The sequence below is a fragment of the Balaenoptera physalus genome (genome assembly GCF_965194825.1).
Source record: "Balaenoptera physalus genome assembly, chromosome: 16".
Taxonomy (NCBI): Eukaryota; Metazoa; Chordata; class Mammalia; order Artiodactyla; family Balaenopteridae; genus Balaenoptera; species Balaenoptera physalus.
In genome coordinates, this window is record NC_138898.1 from 29,942,625 (window position 1) to 29,959,601 (window position 16,977).

General features: G+C 48.4%; 2 protein-coding genes and 1 long non-coding RNA gene across 15 annotated transcripts in view; 1 reads left to right on the plus strand and 2 right to left on the minus strand.

Moving 5' to 3' along the window:
* PCED1A (PC-esterase domain containing 1A) lies at window positions 1-7,009 on the minus strand. 9 transcript variants are annotated; one of them, XM_082428537.1, is made up of 8 exons: window positions 6,611-6,752; window positions 6,157-6,301; window positions 5,548-5,627; window positions 5,201-5,439; window positions 4,956-5,106; window positions 4,592-4,859; window positions 2,697-2,966; window positions 1-45 (listed from the first exon to the last, which is right to left on the minus strand). In XM_082428537.1, the coding sequence occupies exons 2-8, from the start codon at window positions 6,278-6,280 to the stop codon at window positions 38-40; spliced, it is 1,140 nt and encodes a 379-aa protein (XP_082284663.1). In that variant the 5' UTR covers window positions 6,281-6,301; window positions 6,611-6,752; the 3' UTR covers window positions 1-37. The 9 variants fall into 9 exon arrangements, with proteins under 9 accessions (XP_082284663.1, XP_082284659.1, XP_082284662.1 ...); XM_082428533.1 differs by lacking the exons at window positions 1-45; window positions 6,611-6,752 and adding exons at window positions 1,964-2,350; window positions 6,871-7,009; XM_082428536.1 differs by lacking the exon at window positions 1-45 and adding an exon at window positions 1,964-2,350 and having other exon boundaries at window positions 4,592-4,838; window positions 5,201-5,286.
* The window catches only part of VPS16 (VPS16 core subunit of CORVET and HOPS complexes), a gene marked incomplete at its 5' end in the record, with an annotated part of 22,524 nt that continues 12,354 nt past the window's right edge, over window positions 6,808-16,977 (plus strand). For 2 of the 5 annotated variants that reach the window (XM_082428484.1, XM_082428486.1), the window contains one exon: window positions 6,808-7,209. In XM_082428484.1, the coding sequence (XP_082284610.1) occupies window positions 6,808-7,209 (402 nt within the window). The remainder of the gene's footprint in view (window positions 7,210-16,977) is intronic. The other 3 variants (XM_082428485.1, XM_082428488.1, XM_082428487.1) reach the window with 3 other exon arrangements.
* Window positions 10,911-16,977, minus strand: part of LOC309644681 — a 236,613-nt gene continuing 230,546 nt past the window's right edge. The window contains exon 2 of the long non-coding RNA XR_014254554.1: window positions 10,911-11,273. This is a non-coding gene — a long non-coding RNA (uncharacterized lncRNA). The remainder of the gene's footprint in view (window positions 11,274-16,977) is intronic.

Below are 16,977 nucleotides of genomic sequence, written 5' to 3' on the forward strand. Positions count from 1 at the left end.
GAGCTGTAACTTTTATCGTATTTTCTGGCCTGTGTCTTCAAATATCTAAAACCAAAAAAGTTTTAAAAATTGATACGTGATACTGTATACTTGCAAAATATTTGTAACATATATGAAAGTTGTGAAGTCCTCTAAACCCAAGGATACCACGTCCGTCTAAAAGCCAGATGTTATGAGGATAGGTCCTCTTCCTTTGTGTTCATCTTCTGACTAAACAAGCTGGAATTCCCAGACAATGGTATATGGAATTGCTGTTCACAGGTAACTTTGACTTGATCCTGATTTTAAAAGAACTGCTTTTAAGTTTCCACCATTAAGAATTACGGTGGAGTTTTGATAGTTAACCTTTATCCAGTCAAGGAAATTCCTTTCTACTCCTAGTTTGCTAGCAGTTTTGATCATGAGTGGATGTCGAATGTTAAAAAAAAATTTTTTTTTCTTCATCTACTACAAGGACTACTTATTCTGCTTTATTCTGTTTATATGGTGAATTAAATTTTTAGGTGTCTTTTAATGTTAAACCACTCCTGGATATCCTGATTTTTTTTTTTTTTTTTTTTTTTTTTTGGCCAAACCGCACGGCTTGTGGGATCTCAGTTCCTGACCAGGGACTGAACCAGGCCATGGCAGTGAATCCTAACCAGTAGGCCACCAGGGAACTCCACTGGTTCCCTTTTAATTGACATATAATTCATACATTTTACATATGAATAAAATGCACAAATATCGAGGGTATGGCTCAATTAAAAAAAATTTTTTTTTTGCCCTCACTGCACGGCATGCAGGCCAACCTGGGATTGAACCCATATCCCCTGCATTGGAAGGGAGGTCTCTGGCTCAATCAACTTTTACATATTTGTGTGTCTTTGTGTGTATCCATGTAACTACCAGCCAGATAGAACTTTTCCATCATCCCAGGTAGTTCCATCATGCCCTTTCCCAATCAATACCTCCCCCAAAAGGTAACCACAATTCTGATTTCTATCACCACAGATTAGCCTATTCTTGAAATCATGCAGAATAAAATCATATAAAATGTACTCTAGTTTCTGGCTTCTTTCAACATTACATCTGTGAGATTTAGCCATGTCGTTGCATCTATCAGCATTTTGTTCTCCTTTATTATTATCCCATTGTATGGGACGAATATTTATCCACTCTCCTGTTGATGGACATTTGGCTTGTTTCCAAGTTTTGGCTACTATGAAAAAAACTTCTATGAATATTCTTGCACAAGTCTTTTGGTAGATCTGTCTAGATGTACTCATTTCTCTTGAAGTGAAATTGTTGAATCACAGAGTACATAAATGTTCAACTTTAGTAAATGCTGCCCAAGAATTTCCAAAGTGATTTGTACCAAGCAGTGGTTCCACTGTGTTTTTCAGCCTATCCACCTAATTCATTGTTTGGAGTTTCTGCTCTTTCCTGGTCATCAGATAAGATATTTACATTTCTGTTTCTCATTTTCACTTTTGCTTGGGTGATTTCTGAGAGGAGGAGGGTTCTAATCAGTCTCCCACATGGGCTCGGGAGCTTTTTGTTTAGTTCCAACCACTTAATGAGTGTCTACCCTGTGCCAAGAAATTGTGCAAGGTATGTGTCTTATATCTCCAGGAGTAGATGAATGTTGAACATACACATGAATGTGTGAGACTGGTATAGGTGAGATCTAGCCAGATTCCAAACTGCATATAAAATACTGACAATTTCAACTCAGCCCTTGATATTTCCCAATCCCAAAGAGCTGCTGACAACAGAGAACCCCTCCAGGGTCTTTGTTAAGTACATGTGTGTTCTGGTAAGGGTGTAAACAAGTGTGTGCGACAGTAGGAAGGATGCATTCAATGATTTCTAAGCAGTGTGGGTTAAAAGGTCCAAGGTTGCAGAGAGCCCAGAGGCAGCCTCTCCAGCTTTTAAGATCATGGTTGGGAAACCTACTCCCTTACACAAAAAGATGCTACTCTGTTCTTCCATGCCTTTATTGGTGACAGCAATGGACAACAACAATGCCAGGCATAGCAAGATACCCTGGCCCAGCACCTGGGGTGGCAAGCAGGCACTGCAGGGCCACTGGCACATTCAGCCCCAGCATAAGATCCACTCTACCCAGGCCACGTCCCCGAATGGGCAGGAGGCCATCTGTCCAGTTTGTATGTATGGATCAGCCTGTCTGAGTGTCTGGGACGCTGCCTGCAGGGTGCCCCTGTCCTCGGCACGTGGTAGGGGCTGGTGTGAATACAGCGTGGCATCCCCCGGTGGACGGCCAGGCCCCGGTGCTGACCATGGGGGATAGGGCTGGGGACTGGAGGAGGCAGGGGGCCAGGCACAAAGTTCACTCCGGGGCTACATCCTACAAAAGAACCAGCCATTATCAGAGTGGGCTTCTGGCCAGGGTGAGCCCACCTCTGCCTTCAGGCAGTTCTGGTCCTCCAGGGTGAGTTTCTCTGGGCTTCAATCCCCATTTGCAAAATGGCAATACTACTTCCCCTATTTCCAAGTCAGGAAATTGTGACAATCAATGAGCTAATTAATGAGTCTACAGATGCTGTTCCAGACTCAGCTGTGACTGAACCCAAGCCTGGGGGGCACAAGGGCTACCCAACTCCTCTCAGCCCACCTGGACACAGGAGGCTAGGATGGGGGACGTTCAAGGGGATGCTGGAAAAGGTGTGCTGGGAGGTTGTAGAGGCACCTACCTAAGTGGGGTGGCATCGAGCAGTCTTCTGTTGGATTAAAATTGAAGAATTCATGGGGTGGGAAGGGCTGGCCTGGGAAAAAAGGGGGATCCTGGGGCAGGGGTGGAAACAGAGGAGGTGGGGAGGGCTGAGGAAGAGGGTAGGGAAAATGCATGGGAAGGGGTAAGGGAGAGGGTGGGGGCAAGGCCAGCTGCTCCCCGAAGTCTGGGGGCTGCCCCTGGCTCCCCTGGAAGAGATGATCCGGCTCTGGCCAGTCCTCAATCCACGGGTCTAGGAATGGGATGGTTGTTTTAGGTAGGCCTGGGGAGCCAGGCTGCCCTGAACTCTGGCTGTCCACACTTCTAAACCTCTACTCTCTCCTCTTGGAGAACACAGCACCCTCTACTTCCTACCCAGGTTTCCTCATACCCTCTCATTTCAGGCCAAGCCCAAGCTGTGCTCTTTCTTCCCTGCCTGTCTCAATAGTCAGTGGATTTGCCTTTGTTCTGACCTCATGCTCCCCTCCAGTCTCCTCCCTCTGTTGCCCAGCTCCTGTATCTTTAGCTTTTTCCTCTCCCAGCTCCTCGCCACAGACCAATAAATAAGCTTAGTAAACCTTCTCTCTTAAAAACAAAGATCCTGTCACTTCCTTCTCCCAGTAGGGCCCTGTTCCTTTCATATTTCCTCCCACAAAGAGTATTCTGCCCAGGTGCCATTCTCTCATCAACTGCTCACTACCTCTTTTAACCCTACTCTACTCCTTCAACATTTATCCTACGAAATGTAACCACTTCCTCGCTTCCTGACAAGTCACGTGGCCAGTAGCCTCTGTCCTCCCTCAAAGTGACTCTACCCTTGTCTCCTTTTGTTTCCTCCATCAGCCCCTCTTCCCTTCCAACTCCAAAACATGGCTATTGTTTTGCTCTTTCCGTCGCTGTTCACATTCATGCCCTCAGCTGCCATCTCCCTGCTGGGCACCACTGACTCCAAATCTACTCAACATCTTCATAGTACCTCAAAGAGATCTGCCCTAACCAAACTCACCAACTCATCCTCCCACCCAACTCTTCCCTTTGACGTTCCTATTTCTGTGGCTCCAAACTGGATTCAGAAGACCTGAGCCACGACAAACTAGCCTTACAACCTTTAGAGCAACCCTTCCTTTGTTGGGGATCAGTTCTCCAACTGATTTAGATGAGATTTAGTTCTCACCTAAAAAAACAAAGAAATTGGACCATTATATAATCAAGGTCCTAATTCACTTCCCTGATGCTCCAACTCCAGGCTAAAAGTGACATTCTTGACCTCTCTGTGCCCTCACATCCTTTAATGCTACTACAGCCTTCTAACATGACTTGTGTCTCCAATTCAATAAACACTATCCTGTAGGTACTATGTACACAGCAATTGTCCTAGACAAGTGGCTTAAAGGGATGAGTTGTCAACAAGTGAGGCAGGAACATTAGCCTTGGAGGACACGATCCAGGGCAGAAGCAGATATGGAACCACCCACGATGTTCCCTTTATAAGCAGGCAGGAACTGAGGGGCTGACAGCACCAGCCAAGGGGCTTCGTTGTTTCTGCCACACTGCCTGGATTACCTTTCCTCTGTTTCTGCCTTTCCACCCCCCACATCTACTTCTATCTAAAAGTATTCCCATTCCTTTCCCGTTTATCTGTAGCATAAGGGTCTCTGACATGCTACCTTATGTGCTCAATGCTCATTCACATACACATAGGTGACCACACGGCTAGACCATACAGAAACCCAGGGGAAGGAAGGAGCACTCAGGATCCACAACAGTCCTTCAAGGGGCCTCTACTCCCCTTGAGGATCTCTGTCCTGTCGTTTATGAGCCCTATGCTCTGAGGGCCCTCTTTGCATCACTACCGTCCCCACTTGTGGTAGGGCTCACCATGGGGATAGTCACGCTTCGGCAGCTCCACACCCCAGGCATCAGCCACATGGGTCAGAAGCAAGTGTGAGAGGTGGCGGTGAGCATGCTGGTCCCAGTGGACACCGTCCCGGTGACGGTGCTGTACTGCATGCCGGAAATGAAAGTGGAGGTCCAAGACATCGAAGCAGTGGTCCCCAGCCAGCGTAGCGCTGTAGAAGTTCCCTTCAACCACATCCCGCCGCAGAGAGCCCGCCAGGGGCTGGAGCTGAGTGAGAAAGTGCAGCATCTAAGAGCCACAGAATGAAGCAGGTTCGGGAGGGAGGGTCCTCTATCTACCAGTCAGCTGCCCCGTCCTCTATCCTAAGGGGCTCTGGTCACTTGCCTCAGGCAGAAGGAAACCCCCAGTGACACGCTCTCCTAGGGGCATTGCCATGTTCCACACCAGCAGGCAGGAGTCTGGCAACACCTGGTCCATGCGCATGAACACCCGCTCCAGGTTCTCTCGGTAGCTCTCCATCGAGCAGCGGCCATACCTGTTGGGTAGCACAAAGGGTGGGCAAGAGCACAGGGGTGGGTGGCCTCTGAGCCATACCTCCACCCCCGGTTTCCCTCTGCCCCCGCCCCAACCTGGAGAGATCCCAGAGGCAAGAGTTGATGATCACCAGGTCCGGGGCAGGCCCATATGTCAGCTCCTCCAGGACTCCCTCGAGGTACTCGGAGTAAACGCGGGTGAGGAAGTAGAAGCGTACAAGGTGGTGGCCAGAACCCGAGCAGAACTGGCGGACCTCCCGGTACTGTGTCCCGTTGTGCAGCTCACCCAGCTGACCCCCAGCCACCAGCTGGTCCTGTTCAAAGCTCAGCTCCCCCTGCCCACCCCCCCACCCAGCTGGTCAGACCCATGCCAGGGAGGAGGACCCTACCAGGCCAGAGTCTGTGCCCACCCACCACTGGCATGGCCGCCAAGCTTCCCTCACCTTGGCTTTCAGCTGGGCGGCTGTGAGCAGTGAGTCTTTCTGGAGCAGAAGCACCAGGTCTTTGTACACAGCCCGCTGGACTGCAGGGAGACAGAGATCCTGCGGCTGAGGCAGACCGCACTCCACCCCAGCTCCTTCCAAATCCAGGCCTCCCATCTTCCCAGGGCTGGGGTTGCCCAACACCACCTTTGTGGAGTGTTGACTTAGAAGCAGAAGAAAAGGTGAGGTTAAAAAGTCCTGGCACTACCTCTGTTCCTTCTAGCTGTACACCACTCCTCAAGTCAGTATATAGTGACCCAAGATCACCTGGCAGAAATAAGTCAGCCAAGTCACCCAAGAGACAGACAGCACAATCCACCGCTTCCATGAGGGACATTGTGGGGGACCGTCAGGAAGAAAAATGCTGAGCAAGGATGGGGTGAAAAGCTTGACAGGCTACATCTGTCAGGACACCTGTGGAAGGCGTTAGGGAAATCAAAAGAGAAAACCTACTGGACTGGAACAGACTAGGGATCAGGAAGGAGATTTGAGATGGAGACAAAGGGTCCAGATGCGGAAAACAGGCTGCAGGTGTGGGACCGGGAAGTGTGATTCTAGAAGGGCACTCACTTGAGTCCCCCAAGATGACCACGAACTTGTTGTGTAGCAGCTGCTGGACTTCAGAGGCCTGGAAATGGACCATGGTGCTTCCCAGCGGGCGGCGCAGCTCCTCGTTCTCCAGACAGAAGACCATGCCGCCGCCAACAACGACGGGCTGCAGGGAGAGGCCACTAAGCCGCGCGAGGGCGGGGACTCAGGACAGGTTGGCTCCAGGACCCACACGGAATAAACGAGACGCGCGGCGGCGCCCTCCGGGCTGCTCTGGGCTACAGGGACCAGGTGGCGGCAGCAGAATGGGGCCCATGGTGGCGCCGGTCTCCATTACACTTGGCACAGGAGGCAGGAGGTCGCCAGGCCCGCGGGGCTCCAGGACACCGAAGCGCTTCCCGCGCGGTGCAGCCCTGCGCCCCGCCACGTGCCCGCCGCCGCCCCGCGCATGCGCGCGCTCGCTCGCGCCAATTACCGAGTCCCGGGGCTCCGCGCCGTTCACCCGCGACCCGGGCAGGCCCGCACACCGCGCGCCACGCCCGCAGCGGGCTCCGGGCCTGGCCTCATGTTCCCGCGCCCGAAGAGGCCGGTCGCTTCAGCACAGCCTCTGCCCCGCAGAGCCCGTGCGTCCCGGTTAGCGGTCGGTGCGCAGCCCGACGCCCAGCACTCTCCATGCGTGAGTCGCGGAGGCCCGACAGCGCCTGGGCCCTCCCCGCCCCGGGCTGCGACACTCACAACTCCCACTTCCGGTCACCCATGTCCGACTCTGCCCGACCCCCCCAACGCCCGAGGGGACAGGAAGGCAGCAGGGGTGGCCGCCGTGGGGAGCAGGAGCCAGGGCCGGGCCCACCCGGGCGTGGGAGGGGGCGCGGCGGCGGCCAAGTGCAGCCGCCCACAGCGGTGACGGCCGTAGCCGCGGCCTCGCCACGTGACCCGGACGGGCGGAAGCGGAAGTGCCTTCCTGGAGCCCGCGCTAGGTGGGTGTCCCCTCGGCGCTGGCCGGCTGCCGCCTGCACCAGCCATGGACTGCTACACCGCGAACTGGAACCCGCTTGGGGACTCTGCCTTTTACCGGTGAGCCACCCCGCCCTGCCTCCCACGTTCTAGCTTATCCCGCTCGCCCGCCGGCTCGAGTCTCTGAGCGGAGCCGGAGGCGCGCGTCGCGGTCTCTACGGCGCTGGGGTCCGCCCGTCGCCGGCTCTCCCGCGGCGTCTACCACTTAACATACAGCCACCTAGGGCCGGGCCTTCCCCTTCTCCGGAGAAGGAAACTGAGGCAACCGTAGTGGTCACACAAGTAGCGGCACAGCCCAACTGAAGCCCAGGGCTGTCAGCCTCTGGAAGGATGCTCAGATCACGTTGAGGGTGGCCGCCCACGGGTGACAGTGAGTGCTCGGTCTCCTGCCGGGAAGTGCTGCTGAAGTCAGACCAGGGGTGCTCCTGCGGGGGCCGGCTTGCACAGCGGGTGGGATAGCAGTGCTGACCAAGGCTGGGAGAAGGGGGCGAATCGCCGCTAAATCCAGAAGTAGCGCAAGTGAGGACCCCCTGTTAGGGGCAGCCCTCTCATGGGAGTCGTGGAGTCCTAAACCACTAATCTTTCTAAAGTGTAGACTGATCACGTCATTACCCTAATTAGGATTTTTTTCAATGGCTTCCCTTCTTTGAAAAACAAAGTACAAACTCCTTCTCGTGTTATGTCTATAAACCGGCCTTATTTGTTTCTTCGACTTCAATTTCTTCTTCAACTCCTACCCAAATCTGTGTTCCAGTTGCACAGAACAGGATCCCAACACATCATGACGTTTCAGGGCTCGCTATGTTTGCACCAGCCTACAGTTCCTTCTGTGAACACTGCCATTTCCCTCTTTACTTCACTGGAGAATTCTTACTTATCCTTCAGGACTTAGTTTAAGGGTTCTTTCTGAAACCTTCCCTGATCTAATCCCAATAGACTTGACTTTCAGCTGACTTTCCTTTGGGTCTCACAAGACCCAGTGCTAAGGTCTGTTTTGTATGGCACAATAGGTCAATGTTTGTATAGGTTTCTTCTGCTAAACCAAATTCCTTGAGGGCTGAGAGCATTTCTTGCATCTCTTTATCTCCAGTGCATATTTAGAACAGTGCCTGCTGCGTAGTGGTTGCCTAATAAAGTTAAAAAAATACTTTATTGATTGCAACTAAAGATCACAAAGGCATCGCGTTGGGGTCTTATTTCAATAGAAGACAACTGTTCATGCTAGTGAAACTATATACCATTGTTATTCACATGTTAAAACTTTTCAATGTAATCTTTAATACACAAAATGTCAGCCCTTAACACTTCTGAGGTGGACAAATGCCTTGATGCAATTTTTAGCGATCTGTTGCATTTGTTGTTTATTTCTGATTCTTATAAATGTGCCTGTACAATGTGAAAAAAATTGCAAAAATTTAGTTAAAAATCAGGGAAGTCGGTAGGAAATAACAGTGATTTAAACTTTTTGTGGAGAAGGGTTGTCAGTTGACATAGGTAGCATGTAATTTAGTGTTTACAACACAGCATATACTTTTAAAAATATTAACTTGGGGCTTCCCTGGTGGCACAGTGGTTAAGAATCTGCCTGCCAATGCAGGAGACACGGGTTCGAGCCCTGGTCTGGGAAGGTCCCACATGCTGCGGAGCAACTAGGCCCATGCGCCACAACTACTGAAGCCCGCACGCCTGCAGCCCGTGCTCTGCAGTGGGAGAGGCCACTGCAATGAGAGGCCTGCGCACCGCAGTGAGGACTGGCCCCCGCTCGCTGCAACTAGAGAAAAGCCCGCGCGCAGCAACGAAGACCCAACATGGCAATCAATCAATCAATCAATAAAAAATTAAACTGTATTACTTTTGAAAATATATGTTGCCTACGCAGGCTTATTAAATAGAGTACTGAAAATGGTGATGTCATTGCCATAGAACTCCTGTTTATCATATGAAGTCTTAGCTTTGTTTATACACCAATAAAGTTTTACTATCTTTTTTTTTTTTTTTTTTGCTGCGTTGGGTCTTCGTTGCTGTGCGTGGACTTTCTTTAGTTGCGGCGAGCGGGGGCTACTCTTCTTTGTGGTGCGTGGGCTTCTCACTGCAGTGGCTTCTCTTGTTGTGGAGCACAGGCTCTAGGTGCGTGGGCTCTAGAGTGCAGGCTCAGTAGTTGTGGCACACGGGCTTAGTTGCTCCGCGGCATGTGGGATATTCCCGGACCGGGGCTCGAACCCGTGTCTCCTGCATTGGCAGGTGGATTCTTAACCACTGGGCCACCAGGGAAGTCCCCCAATAAAGTTTTAAATGAGTGTAAATGTTGAGTACATGCCATAGACATGGTCTGCGTGGCTAGCCTAACCCTTACCTGTGCTGTACCGCCAGAAAGGAGTAGAGGTATAAGCCTTGCTGCAGACGATGTGTTACTCTTGGTAATGGGTGTTGAGCCTTTCTATGTACTAGACACCATGCTAAGTACTTTATGTGTATTAAATTGTCTAAGTCTCACAGCCCCATGAGGTAGGTATCATTATTTTAACCCCATCTTACTGATGAGGAAACTAAGGCACAGAGAAGTTAGGTGACCGGGTTACACAGATAGTGGAGCCAGGATTTGAGCCCAGTCTTCTAGAACCTGTGTTAAAGCATAGGGTTTTTGTTTTTAAGTAGGAAAATAAAATAAGTGTTTTAATTTCTCTACCAGAGTAGAAAATATTTTAGGTGCAGATACTAAGTTTTATTTGTATTTGTGCATAACCTTATGCCAGGACTGAATACATGTTCAAATAAGTGAATGAATGATAAACAGGTGGCGGACATTTCAAGTCCTATCTACAGGATGGGATTCTTTTGCATTGGAAGTAGTGTTCTGGAAAAATCACTAATTTGGGAGGGCAAGGAGAGGTAATGGTGATTAGTTCTTATGAGGCTCCAGAATTTTAACCATTTTTATTCTAAAAACCCAGTTTGGGGTAATACCATTAAATAATTTTGCCCAACCCTTTGCCAGGCTGAATGTATATTGGGCCAATAAAAAGACATGGACCCTTTCTGCCCTCAGAACTTATAGCTAGTAGGGAGACAGTTGATAACCACTAATGACTCTGTATTTGTTTGATCATAAGCAGTGAGGTAAAGGAGAGTGTAGGGTCCTCAGAAAGCATATAACAGATTGGTAAGTCAGAGGAAAAGAAGACTTTCTGAAGGAAACAATACCCCGTCCAGAAGATGAGTAGACCTAGGTGCAGGGAATGGGATCCAAGAAGAGCATATACAAAGGTCCTGAAGCGAGAGAGACAGGGACACTCTCAGTGACCTAAATAGAGCCAATGTGGCTGGAGTGCCACAGACAAGGGGACAGGATAAGAGACCACTTTATTTGAAGACCAGTGGGAAGCCTAAAATGAAAGGATTGATGTGATTGGCTTTGTGGTGTGTGTGTGTGTGTGTGTGTGTGTGTGTTTTAAGTTCCTCCTGGAGGCAATGGGGGGACTAGTTGGAAGGGGCAAGCAAGAATGGAGACTGGTTAGGAGGCTGGTGGAATAGACCAAGGAGAAGTTAATGGTGGTGAGCCCTGGAGATGGAGAGAAGGGGACCAGTTGGAGAGATATTAAGGGGGTAAAACTGAAGGACATTGTGATGAGTTGCATTTGGTAGGAAGGAGGAAGAGCAACAAATCAAGGATGACTTGGGTTTTTGGCTTAACATAATGAGAAAGGAAGAGTGAGTATGGTGGGGAAAAGGGTGAGCTTGGTTTTGAACAGTGTTTCAGGTACTTTATTTTTTTACAAATTTATTTTTATTCATTTATGTATTTATTTATGTATTTATTTTTATTTTTGGTTGCGTTGGGTGTTTGTTGCTGCACACGGGCCCTCTCTAGCTGTGGCGAGTGGGGGCCACTCTTCACTGCAGTGTGCGGGCTTCCCATTGCGGTGGCTTCTCTTGCTGCAGAGCACCGGCTCTAGGCGCGGGGGCTTCAGTAGTTGTGGCTCGCAGGCTCCAGAGCGCAGGCTCAGCAGCTGCAGTGCACGGGCTTAGTTGCTCCGCGGCATGTGAGATCCTCCCAGACCGGGGCTCGAACCCGTGTCCCCTGCATTGGCAGGCAGACTCCCAACCACTGCGCCACCAGGGAAGCCCTCAGGTACTTTAGAAACATCCTTTATGGTGAAGGAAAGGAGACTGAAGATATATTTCGTACTTGTGGAACTCTTCGTAGAAGAGAGGATGACTATTTTAGTAGGTTTTATGGCTTTGTTCGTTTGTCTGTTTTGCACATATAAACATGAACATTAAAAAAAACTGTGGTTAGATACACATAATATAAAATTTACTATCTTATTTATTATAAAGTACAATCCAGGAGTGTTAAGTATATTCACATTGTGCAATCAATCTCCAGAACTTTTTCATCTTGCAAAATTGAATCTCTATACCCATTAAATGATAACTCCTCATTCTCCCCTTCCCCCAGCCCTGGCAACTACCATTCTACTTTCTGTCTTTATGAATTTGACTACTCTAGGTAGCTCATACAAGTGAAATCATACACTATTTGCTTTCTTGTGACTGGCTTATTTCATTTAGCATACTGTCCTCAAGGTTCATCCATGTTGTAGAATGTATCAGAATTACCTTCCCTTTTAAGGCTGAATAATATTCTATTGTATGTATTTACCACATTTTATTTATGCATTCATCTGTCAATGGACACTTGGGTTACTTCCACCTCGTGGCTATTGTGAATAATGCTGCTATAAACAATGGTGTACGAATATCTCTTCGAGACCCTGTTTTCACCCAGAAGTGGAATTTCCGGATCATATGGTAATTCTGTGTTTAATATTTTGAGGAATTATCCTACTGTTTTCCATGGCAGCTGCACCATTTTACATTTCCAGCACAAGGATACTTTAGTAGTATTTATTTTTAAGGCAGGCTGGAGTCAAGGGATTTCGGGGGTGATTGTGGTCTCTCTTCAGGGCCTGGGGATTTTGGAACTGATGGATTATTCCCCAAGGCTAGACCTGATGCACTTCTTCCTCCGCAGTGGTCTGATAGCTCAGCCTGGACAGGCTGGAGATCATCTATTTTCACACAAGCTCTTCTCTTACTGCAGTGGACCGTGCTTTTCCAGCAGTTCAGCTGCACTGCAGCAGGGATTTTGTCACTGTTTCCCGGAGGGGGCTGGAATTGAGACTACCATACCTGCTAGATTTAGTGATTTTCTGGTATTAGACCCAGGGTCCATTTACTGCTGCTCTGGAGAGTTCCACTTCCAGGACCTGCAGGTAGAGGAGAAATATGTAGCTGACCTTCCTCACTGAAGATACGGCCTAGCGTCACAAAGTCCTCACCTCTAGACTTTTCTGAGATGCTGCTCTCAGGCTGTCCATCCACGCCCCAGGCCAACCTCGAGGCATAGCTTGAGTCACCTCACTGTCCCTGAGAAGCCTTCTTTACCTTGAAGCCTTGAGGAGGTGGCCGTCGCTTTGCTGCTCTTCGCTCCCTGACCCTTACTCCTGTACCCGTACGCTTCTTTCCCACCCCAGTCTGTGTCGATGCTAACCTCCTGGACTGCAGCCGAAGCCTCCTTGGGTCCCTCCTGCCAATCGCTGACTTCACCTTGTGCTTCCCAGAGAGCTGGAAATCATTGCCTAGAAGAGTGTAGGGTTCCCCTGACGAAATCTGCCTGTTGTGTTGCCAGCCTGCCGAGGAGATGTGCCCCGTCTCCCTGCCTTCTCAGAAACCATGCGCTGTCTGTCCACCCTCCTGCCACCACAGGTTTCTCCAGCGGTTGTTGCGCGGGACCCCCTGCATCAAGGTCACCCGAGATGCTGGCTGCATGCAGCTTCCTAGGCCAGATCTACTCCATTATCTCTGGGTTGGGTCCTGGAAATTTGATCTGTATTTTAACAAGCAGCCAGGTGTTTCTTTGCTACAGGAAAATTTGAAGACCTCTACATTGTTTTCCACGATCCTTACCCCCAAGGGCTCCCTTTCAGACCTCAACCTCTATATTCAAATCTCCCCATCCTAACAAAAAATAAACTTCCCTATTCAAAAAATAAACAAGTCCCTCCTCCTCACCTCACCAAAGGTCTGAAAACTGCCACCTATACTTGCTTCCATTTTCTCTCTTCCCACCGATCACTCACTATGGTCTGACCACCCTCTTCTCAGTGACATCCTGTTACTGCACTGGACACAGCTCAGGCCTCATTTGAGCTTGACTGCCTGGGGCATTGGATAGAGGTGACCTCCCTTTTTTCTTGGAATTTGTATTTAACTTTTTACAGTGAAAGATTTTAAATGTACAACAGAGTAGGAATAATAGAATGAATACCCATAGCCATTGTTTAGGCTTAAAAATTGTTATCGTGTTGTAATACATTTGCTTCAACTACTTGTAAGTTTAAAAAAATTTAAGAAAAAGTTCAAATATACATAAATGTTCTAAAAGTAGTGTAGTGGACATCCATGTGCTCATCACCCAGCTTCAACAAGTGTCAGCACTTTGCCATTCACTTTTCATCTACCCACCCCCCATCCCTCAACACACACACACTTTTTGGGACCATTTAAAAACAATCTCCAGACATCTTTTCAATCAAATACATTTTCTGCTATATTTTAAAGTAAATTATAGTCACACCTTAAATGTGTATTACTTTGAAAAAAAAAGACAGTTTCCTATAAAATATAGTGCTATTTCACACCAAACAAAATGAACATTTAATATCATCTAACAACCAGTCCTTCTTCAGACTTCTCCAGTTGTCTTCAAAATGCCTTTTTATAACTGGTTCGTTCAAATTGAGACCCAAATAAGAATTAGTCATTTGCTTACCCCCCACCCCCACCCCCGCACTGCGTGGCTTGTGGGGATCTTAGTTCCCTGACCAGGGATTGAACCTGGGCCCCCGCAGTGAAAGCGCTGGGTCCTAACCACTGGACCACCAGGGAATTCCCTGCTTATCTCTCTTAATTAAGTCTCTTGTAAACTTGAACATTATCATCCTACTCTCACCCCTACCCTTTGTTTTCATGACATTGACTTGTTTTAGAGACCTAGTCGCTTTCTGGATTTGTCCCCTTGCTTCCTTGTGGTGCCTTTGAACTTTTTTCTCTATCATAGCCTGTATTTCCTGAAACTGTGTGTTAGATCTAAAGGCTTGATCAGATTTAGGTTGACATTTTTGGCAGAAACACCTTGTAGGTGATGTGTGTGTGGTGTTCATCTGGAGGCATCATTGTATCGGGTTGTCTGCTACTAGGGAAGTTGAGATTGACAGGTGTCTGGAGGCTGATGGCCACATTCTCACCCATTTTCCCCCTTGTGACAAGCAAGTGGTCTGTGGAATGTGACACAGTTAATATCACTATGATTCTAATTAGGAGACAAACCATACAGTGATTAAATAGGGGAAGTTTAGTATAAAGAACTATTAAACTGTGATAACGAAGTAACTATAAGATAAAATAAAACTGTCCTTTCCTAGGACTGAGGAGAAAGGAAGGACAAGTTGGAGGGGGGGATGCCCTCCCCAAGCCGGGGTTCCTACCTCGCTGGGGAAGGTATAGTTGCAGCCCACTGGTTGGTGGGGGAGTTGCTGGTTTACCTGGGCCAGAGCTGGTGCACAGTCACTGGACAAGCAGGAAGCAGCCCTCCTGGGCACAGATAGGGCACAGGTGAGCCATAGCTGGTGGCCAGGTTCGTGGACTTGCACAGGGAGCACCTGTATGAGGAGGAGACCTGGAGCATGCGGTGTCTTGTGGAGAGAACCACGGGAAGGTGGATGCCAGTCCAGGCCAAGGCTGTGAGGTCACCAAGGGATTGTGTGTTCTGGGCGCATGGTTGGGGCAGAGTATCACCAGATGTCCTCATACCCACACTGCTGACCAACCTTGCAGCTGTTGGAAACAGCCAGAGACCCCCCTCCTCCTACAATATCCCTTAACTACAGGGCCCTCTACTGAGAAAGCTTAACATCTAGCTCTCTGTGGAGCATGTATTGAAGGATGAATTTGGAGCTGGGAGGCAATAATTTGATAACTGGCACAGTCCATTCTTTGGCTGATCAGCTTCCACAAGTGCCCTCTACACTTCAACTCCCTCACAACAACAAAACAACTCTATATTTCTGCTTAACAAGATACCATCCTTCTTACAAGTAAACTTCTTTTTCCCAAAGTGAGAAGACATACAGTCTTAACAGTCATTGTATCAGTCACTACATTAGTTACTCCTCAAATTGAATTACAGTCCCACTGAATATTCTGTTACCTAAAAATTGAATTTTAAAGTTAACCTCTAATAATTTGTATATAAAATAAAAATGGGAAGGAGAGAAGATAATGGCTGGTATATATATATAAACGCATGCATACGACAAGCACAGAGAAAATACACAAAGTGGCTATAGTCTTCATTTCTGTAACTGGTCACAAGATCATAGTTAATATCTATGGCTTCCTTTTTCAACTGCCCATCCCATATTTCCCTTGCTGTCAGCCAGAACCTTCACTGCTCTGCTCTTTACATAGTGAAGTGACCCAATCCTCAGTCATTCTGCTTTTTTTGGTTGCTGAGGTTTTTCATTAACCTTTTTTGTTAGACACGGAAGTACTAAGAGGTGCCCCAGAGGATCCCCTGGGTTTCAGACATAGTCCTCCTTGCCTCCATTGTATAGCAGCAGCTTCATTTCCCCTTGGCCATCAGGATAATCACTTCAGCCAGTAAATTAACCCCATTTTCTTGCCTGTTGTTTCAGTGGCATAAGGAGCCCCAAATGGCAAGGTAGCACTCTTTTTTTTATATATATACATTTATTTATTTATTTATTTTTTGGCTGTGTTGGTTCTTCATTGCTGTGCGTGGGCTTTCTCTAGTTGCGGCGAGTGGGGGCTACTCTTCGTTGCAGTGCGCGGGCTTCTCATTGTGGTGGCTTCTCTTGTTGCGGAGCACGGGCTCTAGGCGCGTGGGCTTTAGTAGTTGTGGCACTCAGGCTCAGTAGTCGCGGCACACGGGCTTAGTTGCTCCACGGCATGTGGGATCTTCCCAGACCAGAGCTCGAACCCGTGTCCCCTGCATTGGCAGGCGGATTCTTAACCACTGCGCCATCAGGGAAGTCCCCAAGGTAGCACTCTTGTCTTCTAATTCAGTGAATCCATTGTTGTGTCCCCTGGTGGAAACATTCTCCCCTTGGAGACTAAGCTCTCCAAACCAATAGGTCTCAAAGTTAGTGAAACTGGAAGCAATATTTTAATGAGAGTCATTAGGTGTAATAGTGAGAGGAGTCACTCCCACTTCCACCCCTTGATTCCAGGTCCCCCGTATTCTGACTGTGGAGGAGATAATACCATGTAATGGTCTCTGATGCAAAGCATGAGCTTGCATCCTGTAAGACAGGGCCCCATACTTTTAGGATACTGTCTCCCAATTGGTGCTTTAACTGAGTCGTCAGTACATTTAGACCAGCCACTTCTGGGTAATGGGTTATAAGGTAAGGCTAGTTGATTCCATGGACCTGAGCCCACTGCTGCACTTGCTTTGCTGTGCAGTGAAGTCCTTTATTAGTTGCAAGGCTTTGCAGAATGCTGCAACGGTAGATGAGACATTCTGTTTATTTATTTATTTATTTATTTATTTATTTATTTTGCTTGTGCTGCGTTTTAGTTGCGGCATGTGGGCTCTTAGTTGCATTATGAGGATTCTTAGTTGTGGCATGCACACGGAATCTAGTTCCCCGACCAGGGATCAAACCTGGGCCCCCTGCACTGGGAGCATGGAGTCTTACCCACTGGACCACCAAGGAAGTCCCATCCACCAAGGATGTCATG